The sequence below is a fragment of the Bidens hawaiensis genome, unplaced genomic scaffold (genome assembly GCF_021521415.1).
Source record: "Bidens hawaiensis isolate Kalapana, Puna unplaced genomic scaffold, B.hawaiensis_p1.1 tig00000458_1, whole genome shotgun sequence".
Lineage (NCBI taxonomy): Eukaryota > Viridiplantae > Streptophyta > Magnoliopsida > Asterales > Asteraceae > Bidens > Bidens hawaiensis.
In genome coordinates this window covers 1,623,124-1,641,643 of record NW_027491030.1, presented here as the reverse complement: position 1 = coordinate 1,641,643, position 18,520 = coordinate 1,623,124, and the positions used below count along the sequence as shown (strand labels likewise).

The 18,520-nt window shown below is 39.1% G+C and overlaps 2 protein-coding genes across 2 annotated transcripts; one reads left to right on the top strand and one right to left on the bottom strand.

Annotated features, from left to right (window-relative positions):
• Nucleotides 1–5,356: 5,356 nt before the first annotated feature.
• LOC143627808 (protein BOBBER 1-like) lies at nt 5,357–7,993 on the bottom strand. The gene is made up of 6 exons (XM_077097545.1): nt 7,524–7,993; nt 6,239–6,411; nt 6,110–6,158; nt 5,838–6,004; nt 5,664–5,747; nt 5,357–5,574 (listed from the first exon to the last, which is right to left on the bottom strand). Exons 1-6 carry the CDS (start codon nt 7,927–7,929, stop codon nt 5,536–5,538), a joined length of 918 nt encoding a protein of 305 aa, XP_076953660.1. The 5' UTR covers nt 7,930–7,993; the 3' UTR covers nt 5,357–5,535.
• Nucleotides 7,994–11,340: 3,347 nt separating this feature from the next.
• On the top strand, nt 11,341–12,680 carry LOC143626290 (GDSL esterase/lipase At4g10955-like). The gene is made up of 2 exons (XM_077096432.1): nt 11,341–11,574; nt 11,705–12,680. The coding sequence occupies exons 1-2, from the start codon at nt 11,510–11,512 to the stop codon at nt 12,678–12,680; spliced, it is 1,041 nt and encodes a 346-aa protein (XP_076952547.1). The 5' UTR covers nt 11,341–11,509.
• The last annotated feature ends 5,840 nt before the right edge of the window (nt 12,681–18,520 follow it).

Here is an 18,520-nt window from a genome sequence, read left to right as displayed (position 1 = left end):
GATTCTGATGTCTTGAAACAATTGTCGCGCGTGTCCTTTGGTGAAGATATATCATACTCAGGAAAATCAATCTAAAAATAAGAGAAGATATACATAAAACAAAATAAACTCTAGTATTTATCTTCTAGTATAGCCATCTTGATCTAATTAAATAACCTTTTAATTTCTTAGAATCATTGTTTCTTTTTAACAATCTTGAGTACTATCACCTCCATATGATGCAAAGAAGTTTGATATATTCGGTGAAACTTTGTTGTAAGTTATATGCTTGTTTAGATTAAATTCACTTGTTAAGACTAGTTGTAACGTTTGGATTTATATAACATAGATCGAAGCCAAACTACTAATTGCAGTCTCAAATATTACATACTATCAGATAGCTGCATATTTCACCCGGTTAACCCTACACAACCAATTCCATGATCACCCAAACAAGCAAGCACACCAAACCAATAAACCGTTGGTATCTGATACAAATCCGAATAAAGGGGAATTAGGAGGCGGGAAAAAGAAGAAATCAGAGAGTGGAGGTTAATCCAAAAAATCAGGATGAAGTAGTAGTGAGAGCAGTTAATTTAGTAACTGTTTCATTAAGATTAGTATTAATAGCAGGTTTTCTTTCTTTTTTAGGTGTCGATGTTTTATTATCAAAATTAGGGTTTTATACCTTGTATTGGAGATCACCCATTCTCGAAATTGGGCACTATCTGTACTTATTTTCAGTTTCATTCAAGCATCTAAGTTTCTAGTTCTAATCATTGGTTCCATTGTCGGGAAAATTTCGAAGCGATGGTACAGACAAGGAATTCAGAAACAGGAGGCTCCAATTCAGACCAAGTCACCACTCAATTGGCTGCTATTATAGCCAAATTGGAGACCATGGATGCCTTACAAAAGGATGTCGCAGCCCTCAAAGCCAATTCCAATGTAACATCCCGAAATTTCAAGATAATATTAATTATATTACTTAATAATAGAGGGAAAGTTTACTCGGGTTATCGGGATATAAATAGAGTAGGAGTTGGTATGGGTCGGGCTAGTGTTGGGTAATGGATATGGGTTATGGACTTGGGTTATGAACGAAGGAAGGAGAGTCCATGGGCTTAAGCCCATGATCCCTAATATAAATACCCTTAACCACCATTTCTCACATATTCCATACACACACTCAAAACACACACATTCTAACCGATCAAGATTCGAAGCCGAGACCCGAGATTTTGTTGATAGATCTGAGTTGGTAAGGTAAGAACAAATCCAACAAAGCTAATATTACTGAAAATGGTTAGGATTGGATGGGTTAACCGGACCCGAAACCCAAACTGCCCAAATCGGACCCCTAAAACGTCGATTTTAGGCCGATTTGATGGTTGGGATTTGTAGGCGCCGATCATACGATTCCGTGGGTACCAAAATCGAGTTATTTGGCTAAGAAACGAAGGATTTATGGGCAAACAGATCTGCAGCGCGATAACTTCGCCTGCAAGATTAAGTTCGCCTAATGAACTTCGCCTTCAAGCGTAACTTCGCCTAAGGTTTAACTTCGCCTTCAAGCGTAACTTCGCCTAAGGTTTAACTTCGCCTGAAGCCAAGTTCGCCTAAGGTTTAACTTCGCCTGAAGCCAAGTTCGCCTAAGGTTTAACTTCGCCTGAAGCCAAGTTCGCCTAAGGTTTAACTTCGCCTGAAGCCAAGTTCGCCTAAGGTTTAACTTCGCCTGAAGTGAGGTTCGTTTAGAAAATAAATTAAAAACCTAATGGAAAATGTGTTAAGGCAGTTATCGAAAATAAAATTTTTCCAAGCTGACCTGGCAGCTTAACCCCAGCCAGGGGCTCTGCCCCTTGGACCCCGCTAGGGGCTGCCGCCCCTAGACCCCGCTGCCAGGGGCGCTGCCCCCGGACCCCCGTTCGTTGTGGGTCATATAAAGATAGAAATACATTATGAGAAGTGATAGTTAATTGATACGTATACTTGTTATACAGTCAGCCGTGCACAACTGAAGAAAGGGATTACGATTAACGGTGAACGTAACCGTGTTCAGGTGAGTTTCTAGCCCCATTCCTTGTTATGTTTTCGGGGCTGTGTGCATACTCGATGTGTTGTTAATACATTTATCCTAAGTGATAAGTGTATGTCATATGTGATATGTGTGATAGATATGAATGATTGTTTGTCGGTACGCGAACGATCTTCGGATATTGCGCGTACTGTCAGGTTAAAAATAAAGGTACGAATATTATATATCGTAGATGTATGAATATTTCAAATGAATACTTGTCGGGGCGTGAACGATCTTCGGATATTGCACGTAACGACAAGGGGTATGGTTGTTAAATGAATGAGGTAAAGAATGCCTAGAGTGTTCTTATGTTATAATGTAAGTATGTGTATTTAGGTACACGAATGGCATGTGAGTTCTACGTTCGACATAGTAAGTTAGGATGGCAAATCCCTCTAGCTTCTGTCGGACATAGACTCGGCTGGTGATGGCGTAGTTAAGGACTGCGAGCCTTATACGTGAAGTAGATGATATATGTAAACGTAGATAAGGACTGCGAACCTTATACGTAATGTAGATAGGTTTCAGCATAGGAAAGGACTGTGAACCTTATACGTGCTGATTTTGTAGCATAGGGGAGGACTGCGAACCTCGTACGTGCTATGAATTAGGTTGCAACATAGGGAAGGACTGCGAACCTTGTACGTGTTGTGGATGTATTTCAGCATAGGAAAGGACTGTGAACCTTATACGTGCTGATTTTGTAGCATAGGGGAGGACTGCGAACCTCGTACGTGCTATGAATTAGGTTGCAACATAGGGAAGGACTGCGAACCTTGTACGTGTTGTGGATGTACTATGGTATAGGGAAGGACCGCGATCCTTGTACGTACCATAAATGGTGAACATAGGTAAGGACTGCGAACCTTGTACGTGTTCACAACCTTGAGTACAGGTATAGACGGTGAACTATGAACGTACTCTCGGTAGACTGAGGTTAGTGATTGTAGATATGTATGTATGTATGGTAGCAAGTATGTATGTAGAACAGAAGGATAACTAGTGAAGTATGGATATGTATCTACAGATATGTATGTATGTATATGAATTGTATGGCGTTCGATTAACTAGAACTCACTCAGCGTGGCTGACTTTTAGTATGCACGCAGGTGAGCTGATTATAGAGTTAGCATGAGGATGACACACGGCATGGATTGAACGGCTGGCATCTGAAGAAAGAAGTAAAGCTGTTTTAAATATAAAGTTTTGTGTTATGGTATCAAAGAAAAGAATTAATGTTTGTAACAAATGATTGATGTTTTATATTCCGCGAAAAGTTTTAATAAACTCTGATTTGAAGAACTGTGTTTATGAGTAAATCCGACGCTAAAGTAGGGTCACCGGGTTCGGGGCCTTACATCCAAGCACAAGTCTACGAGCGGTTCAGGCAAGCATGATGATGGCGAGACTTCTTGGAACAGCAGCAGGCAGTTTCGTCCATACCACAAATTGGAGTATTGGACTTTCCTTCTTTCAGCGAAGGAGATCCAAGGGGATGGATCCTAAAGGCCGAGAAGTATTTCCGTTTCTACCATACCCCCGAAGACGACATGGTAGACGTGGCAGCGATGAATTTGGAGGGTGATGCCTCAGATCTGTACTCATGGCTGACTGCAGAACGTGATATTACTCGGTGGGAGGAACTCGTGTCTGCCTTACAAAAACATTTTGGACCGCATGAATTCCAAAACCCGGATGAGCACCGGTGTAGCATAAAACAAACGGTACGGTTCAAGAATACAGGCAGGAATTCGCCCGGAGATCAGCCTGAGTCTCAAATTGGCCCGATCACTGCATGTTGGGGGTTTTTCTAGACGGTCTTAAGGAAGAACTCAAATATGATGTCCGTATACACAAAACCATATCGGTTTTTAAGGCAGTAAGTTTGGCTCTTGAATTTGAGTCTAAACTTAACCACTCTCCATCGATTAAGAATGGCGGTTCCGCTACCGTAACAACTGCATAACCAAAGTCAACAGCTTCAAGTAGCGTTAGCCAGGTTATCTCCACCCAAAAACCCACTGAAAACCGCTTCACCGATCCAGAAAAGCAAAGCCGGTACCAAAGGGAGGAATGTTACCGGTGCGGGGAGAAATTCAGTCCCGGGCATCGCTGTAAATCGGGAACATTCAAACAGTTAGAGATTGCTAATGTAGGGGAGGAAACAGCAGCAATAAATGAGCAGAATACATCATGTGAGTTTGCTGAGATAAGCCTTCACGCTTTGTTTGGTCAGTCGGCACCAACTACAATGAAGCTACAAGGAGTTATAGTACAACCGAGGTGCTAGTGTTGATCGACAGCGGGTTAACCCATAATTTTGTTTCAGATAAGCTTATGAATGACCTACAGATAGTCTCCCAGCTCATCACACCTTTTGGTGTCCAAATAGGAAATGGAGATGTCATCCGATGCAACCGAGTGTGCAAGGATGTGTCGTTGAAACTGTCGGGCCTCGTCATAAAACAAGACTTCTATCCATTCGCCTTAGGAGGTGCTGATATGGTACTCGGTATTAAATGGTTAGCAACGCTTAATACAGTTCAAGCAAATTGGAAGCAAATGTATCTAGCTTTCACTGTCGATGGCAAGACTTACAAGCTACAAGGGCTGCCACTGGATAATTTGCAGACTGCTACTTTTCGTAATCTCACCATCGAGCCCTTTGAGGAACTTACTACCGGAACAACAGCTCAGATTGATCATGCCCGACTTGAGGACAAGTCGTTTGTCCGGGCCAGAAGTATTGATACAAATCCGAATAAAGGGGAATTAGGAGGCAGGAAAAAGAAGAAATCAGAGAGTGGAGGTTAATCCAAAAAATCAGGATGAAGTAGTAGTGGAGCAATTAATTTAGTAATTGTTACATTAAGATTAGTATTAATAGCAGGTTTTCTATCTTGTTTAGGTGTCGATATTTTATTATCAAAATTAGGGTTTTATACCTTGTATTGGAGATCACCCATTCTCAAAATTAGGCACCATCTGTACTTCTTTCCAGTTTAATTCAAGCATCCAAATTTCTAGTTCTTATCAGTATCTCAAACCAACAGACTAGCTTTAACTTGCAATTAGTATAGTCGGTTTATAAATCAAAATTACCAATAGGTTTCATTATATCATCAATTTAAGAATTTGAATGTACTAGCTAAAGGCCGATGGCACAAGAAAAACCACTTGAGGCGGCAAATTAAGTAACAAAACTAAAACTAACATAGAAGAATACGATCATCGACACACAAATCAAACATGAATACTGAAAAACTAGGTTTTTAACATTCATCATTTCATAGAAAACTATAACGGAAAAAAAGCGATAACCAAGTTCATATGGACAGATTTCATCAGAATAGCTACTATTTCTCAAAAATCAAAAAGACGATCCCAATTCAATCTCACAAAATCTCCTAAAGCATTTGCAGAACCCAACAAAAAACATAATACTTTGTCTTTGAAATAGTTGCTCACTGATAAGACCCTCAGTTAATCTTCGCCCTTGAAAAGTCCATCTCCGGATGCTGCACAAGTTCAAAGTCAATTTTTAAGTCAGCCCGCCACAAGAAACAAATAAAAGCTACTTGTGTATAAATAAGAAAACAAGATTTACCTCAGCCATGAACTTTTTGAGAATGTCTTGTTTCTGCATCTCATCACTTGTGGGCTTTCCCATCTGCTTCTGCCTCTGATCAAACTAAAAACGGCAAAACATTTAAAACATTAGTGAAAACTAAAGTTTAGTTGAAATAATATTAAATTATCTGTGATAAAGCATCTTCCTTACCATCATCTTCTCGACAGTAGATCGAGTTTCTGGGTCCAGATCAGCTAGCTTACTGTTCTCGGGTTCAACTTTCTGAGTGTCAATTTCAGGCTCACCCTTGACCAAAAACTTCCACCATTCCATCTGATCCTGTTTGGTTAAAAGTAAAGCAATAGCCTTTTGATCCTCTAAAAACAAAAACGGTCACGTAAGTAAAAAAGCCAAAGAAGAAACTGTATAAAAGGTATAAAAGTATAAAACAAACTAAATGACGATGATATATAAGGGTATACCTAAGCTCCAGAAACAATCATCAACCTTGACAGGCTTGTACAAGTCACCCTGTAAATCAATTAAAGGCTTAGTATCTAAATATATAAACTCCTGCGAAAGAATGGTTAGATGCCAAGTAACACGCTTACTTCAAGTATGGGAGGCTGACCCTTGAGTCCAACTTTAATATGATTTTTCTTAATTTCACACACTATAAACCTTGACTTGGTTCCAGGAGGAACAGGAATGGTGACATTGACCTCTTGCAAAGATTGTACCCATGAATAGTTCTCCATATCTAGTCCATTCCCTTTATTGGGAGCTGCAAGTATATTAAAAGAAAAGATTAGAACTGTTTTTGACCCCCCAAAAAAAATGTCATGCGAAAGTAAATGGATGGATGATACAAGATGAATCATTAAAACCATAATTGCTTACAACAGCTGATTGATGTATACTTAAATCAACAAGCAGTTTGAAAACACCCCTAGTATTTATTATCCTTTATGAACATTAAGATTTGCAAAGAACCATCGCTATGATTATATATTTTATGTTTGTTCACTATGTAAACGAAAGTGCAGAAAAGTGTGACCTTTGTTAATTACATAGCTAACTAACAAAACAAAACACCTTACAATACAAACGAGACGACGATCAATAACTAAGTGTATCCCTTCCTTAGCATATAATGTTGGCAAACAGATCATTACATAATTAAAGTCTGGTTCCAAATTTGATGTTCCAAAAAACCTAGTGATCACCTTCACAAGACTACATGACTTCACATTCAAAAGTTCTAAGACCACAAAACAAAGTTTTCTATTCAAACGCCAACCTACTATAATCACATCCCAACACAATAGCATTACCTCAGTAAACATATATCTCCAATACGAAGTAACTTGCTAAAAGAATACATTCAGTAACACTAAAAAAGCTTAATCACAAGTCCATCACTTGTCCTATTCGCAAACATAAAACACATTCAAACTATGTCTGTTAAAAATCACAGAAAAAAAAATCAAGATAAGATACAAGCAATTATCTATTTAGTATATCTATCATACATCCTACAAAGCATGGTTGCAGAAATTGCTAGCCGCTACCAACCCGATCATGGGGAGTTGTGAGTACTCGGAAAAAACTCGACGTGTACCCGTCCAGGCAGAGAGTGCTCCGGAATTTCTAGTCTAGTAGTCGACGCCTAGGGCGAATTTCACAACCATGCTACAAAGCAAACAGTTATCTACAACACAAAGAACCGATTGCAGTCTCAACTATTGTAAGGTATACTTTATAAAAAACCTAAATACAGCACTGGATTAAAAGACTATTATAAAATCAGATAAAAATAAAAAAAAAACAGCAGCAAACAATTATCAACATAATTATAATTATAATTATAATTAATAAATATATACATATATATACCTCTCAAACCCTTCTTATCATCATCATCCTTTGACTCCTCCATCTTCTCATCCACAACCTCCTTACCTTCACTTCCAGACGCCGAAGACTCTTCCTTCACACTCTTACTCTTATTATTAATATTATTATCATCACTCTTCACACCATTATTATTACTACTAACACCAGCAGCAGGTACAGCTTTCTCTTTCTTCTTCCTCTCATCAGCATCCACTTTCTCCTTCACCGACCGAACCAAACCATTCACGTCCTTAATCACCGACTCCTTCGTGAACAGATCGGTTTCACGAGCCACAAATTCAAACGCCGTTTGCAGAAACCGAAGCGGATCGGCGGTGTCGAGCACGGCGGTGAACGGCTTCGTGACGGATTGAGGTTCTTCTTCGAAATCGGAGAGAATCGCCATTGTTAGGGTTAGGGTTTGAGTTTGATTGAAGAAACAAGAGTTTGGGGGTTTTGTTATGTTGTTGAGTTATTAAAGAGAGATGTGAAACGGTTTATATATAATAGAAGGCTCCAGAATTACTCGCAATAGATTTCTTTATTATTATTTGTTTGTGTATTAATTTGTTTTTATTAATTTAATTATGTATTTATTATTGTGAAGATATAATGGTATAATAACACCAAAGATAAATTTATGATTTTCGTGTGCCAAAATATTGAGTTTTGATTAATATGCATCTGTTTTTGTTGTATATTTAAAATTCGTATTTATCAAAATAATATTATTATTATACACAAGCAAAATTCATTATCCTCGTGTATGTTATTATTATTGACAATTCTTTTACGTGTTAATGAAATATAAATGTACTTTCATTTGTGCATAAAAATCCTAAGGGATAGCCGGCTTAGATGTTCAAAAACTGAAAAGATAGGTCCGCTATTCATAAAATGTACTAGCAAAATATAACCCGCATGTTGAAAACATTAACTCATTAAATAATTATCGATTTAACTAATTTTTTTAATTAAGGTATTGGATACCATAAAATTCATATATTCCAAAAAAAACTATTTAGGAAAATATAAAGATACTTATTGATTTTTTTTAATTATGGTATTGGATACCATTAGATTTATACATTCAAAAAAGAGTTACAACGTAACTTGTTGTCCGTTTATTAATCTCTTTATTGTAATTGAATTCTTTTGTGATATTATATAATGGATTAGTTATAAAATAAAGTTATCTTTTAAGATTTATAAAGCAGTACGAATTATTTTTAGTTTTTTATGAATTTTAATATGTAGGTTTATTTTCTTTGTTTTTTTTTTAATCTCATTATGTAGATTCTAGAATATACCCACTATTGGGTCCAGTGGGCTCTAAGCCACACCCGTCAAGCCTGTTAGTATCGTTTACAAATTGAGTTAGCCAGTAAGCCCACCTTATATTGAGGGTCTTCTCCAACCTCTTCTTCGGGCTTTGTCTCTCCTATTTTTCCTTCAACTTGAAGTCTTGAACTGTCTCTATATACATGCATACACATTGTTCACATAAATATAGTCATACTTGGTGCTTCTCGTATACGAGTAGTGTATGAGTGTTCGCGGGGCATCCACCATGTGATCCTTCGAATAGCCTTTTGTGTTAATGGCCTTTAGTCTGACCCAGGATGACAAAGAGCTATGCTACATTAGACAACTCTGATTCTCTGAACAAGAGAAGTACCTGACACTAGGACCGGGGATTTTGTAGCAACATATTAGTATATTACTGAGTGTTTTTTTTATTTATATGCGTACATGTATAATGTATTTATTGGATACTTTTAAATACAAGCAATAATTTGTGCAATGTATGAACCGATTTTCTCAAATAAGAAAATGAAATACATGTCTATCTATAAAGTTAAAGCAGAAAAATAAGCTGTAAGCTAACAAATTTGACTTTTACTCACCGACTACCTTTGACTTGGTCTTGGTAATGGTATATCAACATGTGACAATATGTTTTAACATTCCCCTTGCTAAATGGTGGTATTAACGTGACCATATCTCAAATGAAAATTTATCAAGTGTGTAATTATATGTTGAAGAAACACAAGATTGACATCCATGTGACTAGCTTTAGTGTTAACACGTTAACGTGTCGTAGAACTCGCTAGATGATAGTCATGCGGTGCATTAACGATAGCAATTAATGTGATTGGATTTTGTATGTAATTTTACAAATACATGCTGTAATTTAAGACTCAAAGTCACAAATCAGTGAACTTGAGAGACCAATAATTATAAGTATGTCATAATTGGTTATGTATCCTAATTACAATATGATTCCAATTATTTTGCAACTATAATTGTCAATGTTTTGGCTAGCAAGTTAGGGTTAGTCTAACCCGAGTTATGGTTAGAAATTATTAAACATCCGAGATGCAACCGAGTTAGTGTTCATCAAGAAACACGACTTATGTGCAATATGGGTTTTTTAAGTTATATTTTTGCTATAATATATTGAGAGTTATTCAGTATTTGTTTCGTGTGTGCTTACATTTTGATGAGCTATATCAATTTGTCTTGAAGACACGTATATATACCAAAGTATATATATAAATTTTGCATTTCGATCGATTTTGACCAAGTAACGATGAATCAATAACTAGCTAGTTGATGGGGTATCGACTAGCAATTACCAACTAATGTATAAGAGAGCTTAACAAGGATAATTATAATTATCTAATTAGTATAATTGAGAACTTTGGTGCCACAAAATGTGTTATTTGTGTTTGTATATGTAGAAATGGTGTTGATACTCAACATATATATTGGTGTTGGCCTGATGGTTTGGTTGTAACGGTTAATGTTTGTATCGGTTTGGAACCCTGTTTCGATTATCTGTTTTATTTTTAAATGTGTTATTTATGTTTTGTGTATGTTAGAATGATTTGTCTTTCAACATTAACTTTGATGTTGACAGGATAGTTGTGTTATTAAGTGAAATCGACTGAATTTGCGTACAATCACCGCATTTTATTTAGTATCAGTATAATCACGAAAACTGACTGAATATCAATTTTATTTTTGTTTTTGTTTTTTAGTTCCAGTACCATAACGTGCGTGACAGAGACCGACCAAATTTATGCAGACTCATTACATCAATGTCCGGGATCGACAACGCTCCGGTTTTAACAATGTCCAGCTTTATTGACCACCCCATTGGTCCACCCCTGTTTTAAATTGTTTTTGTTTTATTTCCGATACCATAATGCACGTAACCAAAACTGACCGAATTCGGTCGACTTACCGCCTCAAAACCAGGACTTACAATGCTTGAGTTTTATCAACGCCCGAGTTTTACCAACCTGCTCGGTGTGTTGCGCTAGGTAAAACACTAGTTTACGCATAAACATTAAACACAATTGATCCATGAATTTGAAGGCCCAACAACAAACACATAATTTCAAATACACCAAATCATCATTCCATACATTCATTCTTAAGATGAATCTATGAGAAATTATATTAGATATTGGTACTTTGGTAGGTGGTGTCGTAAATCTCAACACAACAGTTGACTTTGAGAAGAATATTGTATATATTCAAGTTCATATACATTGATAAGCCATAAAAAATGAGTTAGAATTGCAATATAAATATATAATCATTGTATATAAAATTTAGTTATAGAATAACTAATTTATATAATTTTGTTAGTATATATATAACAAAATCAAATCATGGTTCATGATTCTTTTGTTACATTAACAAAAGTCAAATCTGTGCTTACATTTGTCTATTGCTACTTGCTTAATGACAACCCACTAGAATCAAAGTAAGAAAGTATGCATATTCAAAGTCAAAGTCAACTCCAAATTGTTTATTCTATTTTGTTTATACAAGAAGCATCAATCTAAATCCTTAGAAATCCTAACCTCTTAAACTCAATTTCATGTTTAGTTTACTTTCATCTTCATCATAAATGTATGTATACAAATTCACATAAGAAACTAAACTGAAATAGAAGCGCGAATCTACTGATAATGGTGTCCCATCGAGAAGTATTCGACGTTTCGGGACCTGTTCACCTACTAAATTCTTTCGATTGGTACGCATTTTGTATACAAAGAAGTATTTTCAAATTCATAAATCATCATTATAACTTTAACGTTTTTTTTAACATGTAATTAAATGTATTGTAAGAAGTACACGACTTATGAATTATATTTTTTTTACAGGAGGAACACATTTCACCGCAGATCAGTCGCTGCTAGCCTCGTCCAAGGCGTATACATACTAGAAAGAGACCGACAACGTCGAACCATCGGTAACGAGCACGAGACTCACGCGGCGCCATGGTACGAACGTTTCCACTTCCAATTAAACCACGTCCTCGTCGACGAAACCGATCTATCCTATTTCGGAGCGATTTACGAGCTCAAATACGCGCATCCATTTTTCCACCAATCCACACCACTCCCTCCGCGATTCGTGGTCGCATTTCGCGGCACAATCACGCGGTCTCTCACCAAATCCGAAGACATGAACCTCAACTTCAAATGCATTTTCGACAAACTCGAACAAAGCCCTAGGTTTCGCACCGCATTCGAAGCCGTAGCGAATATCGTCACGGTTTATGGATCCGGAAGCGTGTGGCTAGCCGGACACTCGCTTGGCGCGTCTATCGCAATGCTAGCCGGACGAATAATGGCGAAATCGAGGTTTCAAATCGAAACGTATTTGTTCAATCCGCCGTACATTTCAGTTCCAATTGAAAAACTAATATCAAACCAAACGGTAAAACACGGCGTGCGGATCGCCGGCAGTTTCATAACCGCTGGGATTGCAGCGGTTATGAAACGAAAGGATTCGGATCCTGATCTGGATCCGTTTGTTGTGTTGTCCGAATGGACTCCGTACGTGTTTGTGAATCCTTCGGATCCAATATGTGCGGAGTTTATTGGATACTTTCAGCACAGGGATAAGATGGAGCGTATTGGCGTCGGGAAGATCGAGCGGGTTGCGACGAGGTATACGATTGCGGGTGTGGTTGCCGGAGCGTTTGGTGGATATTCGGAGCGGCTGCATATTCTGCCGACGGCGTATTTGACGGTGAATTTGAGTCCGTCGGATGGGTTTAAGCAGGCGCATGGGATACATCAGTGGTGGCAACAGCATTTTCAGTGGCAGTCGAAGCTGTATAAGTTTAAATAGGTTTGTGTGTGTTTTGTTTGAAGTTTTTCCCGCGTTTTTATGCATTTTTGTTTTGTGAGAGGATGAACTAACTCGTTAAGAGTATTCTCAATCCGTTCTTCAAACTAATATAACGAAGATTTGTAAATTATATGGTATTGTTACGAGTGGTTGTGAGTAGACAAGAGATAAAATGTTATATGAGAAAGTTAAATTTGAGAATTTACTGTACATAACATATAATTATTTAATAGTTTTTGAAAGTGGTTGTGAGTAGAAAAGAGAGAAAATATAATGATAAAGGAATAAAATGTGTTATTTAATTAAACATGACAGAAAAATGCAGTGATTTTTAGTATAATTATATGATATATATGGTAAACGATGAATTCTGTTTTGCATGAATGGTAAAGTTGTAAATATATTGTTTTAATTAATGGTTTGTGGCTTTTAGCTCGCTCGAATAATGTGACATCTGCCCTGATCCGACCCGACCCAGGTACCCGTTTCTCTGACCCGATCTCTTTCTTTTATGATTTAATATTTATTTATACTTATATTTTACTTTTAATAATAAAAATATATATTTCCTTCCCGCCTCTTTCTCTCTCTTTCTTTCCGCCGTCCCCTCCCTCTTCCTTCTCTCATTCCGCCTTCTTTTCCCTCTTGTCGCCGTCCCGCCCTTAAGCCTTGTTTCCCTCCTCTTTGCTTGTCCTTTGGTTCTTCCCGCCTAAGGATGTCTGCAGCTCCACGCGCCAGACTCCTTACATGGAAGCCTGCGTGAAGACATCTTGTTCCTGCGATGCGTGAAGAGAACTCTTCTCGCAGCGCGCTAAGAATGTATGTTCTTCCCGCAATGCGCTAAGAATGTATGTTCTTCCCGCGATGCGCTTAGAATTCTTGTTCTTCACGCAGCGCGCTAAGGAATTGTGATTCTTCCCGCAGCACGCTAAGGATTGTTGTGCCAGCCTTCGCGCTCGCGCACTCAGCCTTCTCGCGCTTAACCCTTGTATCTTCTGTTTATTCCAGCCTGTATGCTTTTGTGTTGTCTTATCTTCTGTGCTGTTGACCTAACCTATCTAATGTCTGAATAGTTACTTTCGGCGCAGCATGCGTACCAACCCCCATTGGTTGGTAGAAAAAGTGACTGACATAATCTTTTGAGATCTGCTTTTGCCATGCTTGACCAGTACCTTTATCTGATCCGCCCATGCTTTTTACTGTTCCCTGTCAGCTTTATCTTGCCCCCTGCAGCTGCCATATCTTTTGATATCTTTACTTTTCAGAACTTTTTACCGTTGATATCTTTTCTTTTACTTTTTGAGATCTTTTCCCCTTTTTCTAGGGTTTGTGTCTCCTAGGGTTTTCCTATATATAATAATAATATTTTCATAACACATCACACACAAACACTTAATCTCTCCTGTTCTCTTGCTCCTTGCTCTCTCTGCCGTCTTCCTCTCTGCCTCCTCTTCCTCCCTGTTCTGCCCTGCTTTTCCGGTAATATATATATATTATATAATAATTTACTTATTAATTATGCTAACTTATTATCAAGACTTAAAACAGATCGTTAAAACAATAATCTTAATTATAGGTTAACTTTGCTTGTTTAAGAGTTGATTCTTGCATATCTTTCACCGCATCGTTTATCAAGTGAGTTATCTCGTATCTAATCCCTTTTTATTTTAAATGCTTTGGGATGTTCATGTGTTCATACAAAACTTGAGTCTTAAACTGTTTATGAACTTTAGTCGCGCAGTATCCCATGTGTTGAGGACGTAGACTTGGCTGTTTATTTGTATGTGTGGATCATTAACCGTATGGACGGTCTATTCCGCAGTTTTCATGGTACCATTAGATGAACACGGGAGAACATTCGTTTATGATTTTCTCTTTTGTTTACACATGCACAGTTAGTCTTGTTTGTGAGCTCAATTGTGAGCACTGGCAGTCTTGTCTCTTAGAGTTGGTCCCGATCAGATTACACCCTTGTTGAAAACCAGACATACACATGTTGCGCGCAGATTTATTGTTATCTATGTATTGTATTAAACTTGATTTCTCACCAACACGCAAGTGTTTGACGTTTATTTTAACACATGTTCAGGTTTGCAGTAGCTGTTTTGGAGCTTGTGGACACGTAGGACGTTTTTACTTTTGGACCTAGAATTAAAATGTATCAGGACAAGTTAATGATGTTTGAATGTTATAATTTATAATATATTGATTTATGTTTGATTTATGTTCTTTATTTTCCCCGCTGCGCGTGCGCGATAAAATGTGTATTAATAAATATTGACACCAATAGTGTCACGAGTAATGAAACAATATGTGGCGCCCCGATGTATAATCCGCCTTTGGTCGGGGTGTTACAGATTGGTATCAGAGCTCGTTGACTTTAGGATAGGTGGTTAGACGTAACGGCCTAGAATACCTAAGAGTCCCTTCTCGCGCATGAGAGAAATCTCATGTTTGCGCGCTTATTGTTAATTACTCGTTATTTATGAATATGCTCGCACTTGCGCAGTATATGATTTTATGTTCTATTTCGCGATATTTCGATTTTGGTTGAATTTCGATTTTTATTGATTTTACTTACATATTCGTTTGTGGGATTTGAAAATCCGAAAAGTCATGGTGATACATGAATAGTTGATTTTCAATTTCCATTTACGATTATGTTCTGAGGTTGGAGACTTGAAAAGTCATGGTGATACATGAATTGTCAACCTCCAATACTCATTTTCTTGTATATTTTATATCGAAGATTGGAAAGTCATGGTGATACATGAATCGTCAATCTCCAATACTCGTTTACTCGTATATTTTAAATTGGGAATTCGGAAAGTCATGGTGATGCATGAATTGTCGATTTCTGATTCGAATTTGTTACCTTTATTAAGTCTGCATATTGGGTCATTTATTTTACTTTAACTTTTGATAGCATCTAACTCCGTGAAACCAAGCTTTATAAAGTTATACTTTGCGATAAAACCAAGATATTAACTAAAATTAAAACTTTTATAGAATGCCTCCGCTATCTCGCCGATTTCAGAGAAGAGAAGCCTCGCGCATGCGTAGACAGCAACGTTCCCAGGAAATGGCCGCCGCAATAGCCCAAGCTTTGAGCCAAAACAATACCAACACCTCGAGTTATAACATTAAGACATTTAATGCGGGTAACCCTCCAAAGTTCACAGGTCTCGAAGGAGCCACCGTGATGCTCCAGTGGCTCGAGAAGATAGAAAACACTTTCCTTCACACCCAATGCCCCTCAGACAGACGAACCCTATATGCTTCCAGTGTCCTGGAATCCAGAGCGCTTACATGGTGGAATGGAGTAGCCCATGCGCGTGGCGCAGAGGCTGCTTCTAGCATGACATGGGAGGAATTCAAGGAAATTCTTACGCGAGAATTCTGCCCTCCCAACGAAGTTAAGCGCCTGGAGGAATAATTTTGGAACTTGAAGCAGTACAGCGGTGAAGCGCGCGAGTACGCGACGCGCTTCCATGAACTAAGCCTGCTTGTCCCTCACCTTGTTACCCCTTCCCGCCGAGCCATAGAGAAATTCCTTGGGGGTCTCCCCATGGAAATTCAAGATTCTGTATGGGCCAGAAACCCAGTTACCCTCTCTGACGCCATCGAGTTGGCCGCTGTGCTTAGCGACAACCATGTCAGAGCAGGAACCCTGTTCCTGCGGGGAACTGAGAAGACCAAAACCACCAAAACTGTCCCTGAACCCGCAGAAACCAAACCAGAACCCTCAAACCGTAACAACCTCAAGCGCAGGCGCAAGGCCTATGCGCTTACCAACCCGCCCATTGTCCAGCAACCCGTTTACCAACCCCCAGTTTACGCGCCTAACCCACTGTCAACCTACCCAGCACCTCCTGCAGTCCATAACTATGCCTTAACCAATCCAGCACTCCCTGCCCCGCCAACTAAGAAACCTTACACAGGAAACCATCCCTTTTGCCCAACCTGTAGATTTCACCACCCAACCCAAACCCCGTGTCGACTTTGTAACCGATGTGGCCGTACTGGTCACACTGCTGAAAACTGTAGAGTCCTTCCCGCCAATCCAATTGCGCCAACACCACCAGTCTACCCGCAGAACCCACAATCAATCTACCAAAACCCACGACCCAGATCGTGCTTTAACTGCGGTGATCCCAGTCATTTCCGGAACGCGTGCCCAAGACTACAAGTTCAGATTACGCAAGCGAATCCGGTGAACCAGATTTCGAACCAAGTGACGCGTGGACGAGCTTTTAACATAACCGCGCACCAAGCGCAAGCGAATAATGACGTAGTTAATGGTACATTTTTACTTAACGGATTTTATGCTTCTGTACTTTTTGATACTGGCGCCGATCGAAGCTTTATCTCTCGCGCCTTCGAGCAGAAGCTTGCGCGACCGCGCAACGATTTAAAAGAAGATTTTTCAGTTGAATTGGCTAATGGTGAAATTATTTTAATTAACTCAGTGATTAAAGATTGTACGCTTAATCTTAACGAAAACGATTTTCTGATCGACCTCATCCCTATGCCTCTTGGAAGCTTTGATGTTATTATTGGTATGGACTGGCTCTCGCATAATCGCGCCGAAGTTATTTGCGCCAAGAAATTGATTCGCCTACCTCGAGAAAATGGTGATCTTTACATTTACGGCGAAAAACCCTCCAGTGGTCTTAAACTTATGTCTTGCGCCGAAGCCCAAAGGCTCATGCGGAAGAAGTATATTGCATTCCTAGCCCATGTGGTTAAGCCTGCTGAAGAGAAGAAGCTTCGCGATATCCCTGTTGTGCGTGATTTCCCTGAAGTTTTTCCTGATGATCTTCCTGGTATCCCTCCCGCTCGTGAAGTCGAGTTCCGTATTGATCTTGTCCCTGGTGCTTCCCCCGTAGCTAAATCTCCTTATCGTCTTGCACCCGCTGAGATGCAAGAATTGGCCAGCCAACTTCAAGAGTTGACTGCTAAAGGATTCATTCGCCCTAGCTCTTCGCCCTGGGGTGCTCCGGTGTTGTTCGTTAAAAAGAAAGATGGATCGTTTCGCATGTGCATTGATTACCGCGAGTTGAACAAACTCACCATTAAAAACCGGTATCCCTTACCGCGTATTGACGACCTCTTTGATCAACTCCAAGGTGCCTCTTGTTTCTCGAAGATTGATCTCCGCTCTGGCTATCACCAGTTGCGCATCCGCGATGAAGATGTTCCGAAGACTGCTTTTCGAACTCGTTATGGCCATTTTGAATTCTTGGTCATGTCCTTCGGTCTAACCAACGCACCCGCCGTTTTCATGGATCTTATGAATCGGGTGTGTAGGCCTTTCTTGGATAAATTCGTGATCGTGTTTATCGATGATGTTCTGGTGTATTCTAAGACCAAGGCCGAGCATGAGCAACATCTTCGGTTAGTGTTGCAGAAGCTTCGAACCGAGCAGCTCTATGCTAAGCTTTCCAAGTGTGAATTCTGGTCTGATGAAGTACAGTTTCTTGGTCATGTTGTAAACAAGATGGGTATTCATGTCGACCCATCCAAGATTGAAGCAATCAAGAACTGGATTACGCCATCCTCTCCTTCTGAGATCCGTTCCTTTCTAGGCTTAGCTGGTTATTACCGGCGCTTTATTTCGAACTTCTCGAAGATCGCTTTGCCTTTAACAGCTCTGACGCACAAAGGTAAACCGTATATTTGGGGCTCGAAGCAAGAAGAAGCCTTTCTGACGCTCAAGCGTTTGTTGTGTAAAGCTCCTGTTCTTGCGCTACCTGAGGGTAATGATGATTTTGTCGTGTATTGCGATGCATCCAACCAAGGTCTCGGTTGTGTTCTTATGCAACGAGGCAAGGTTATCG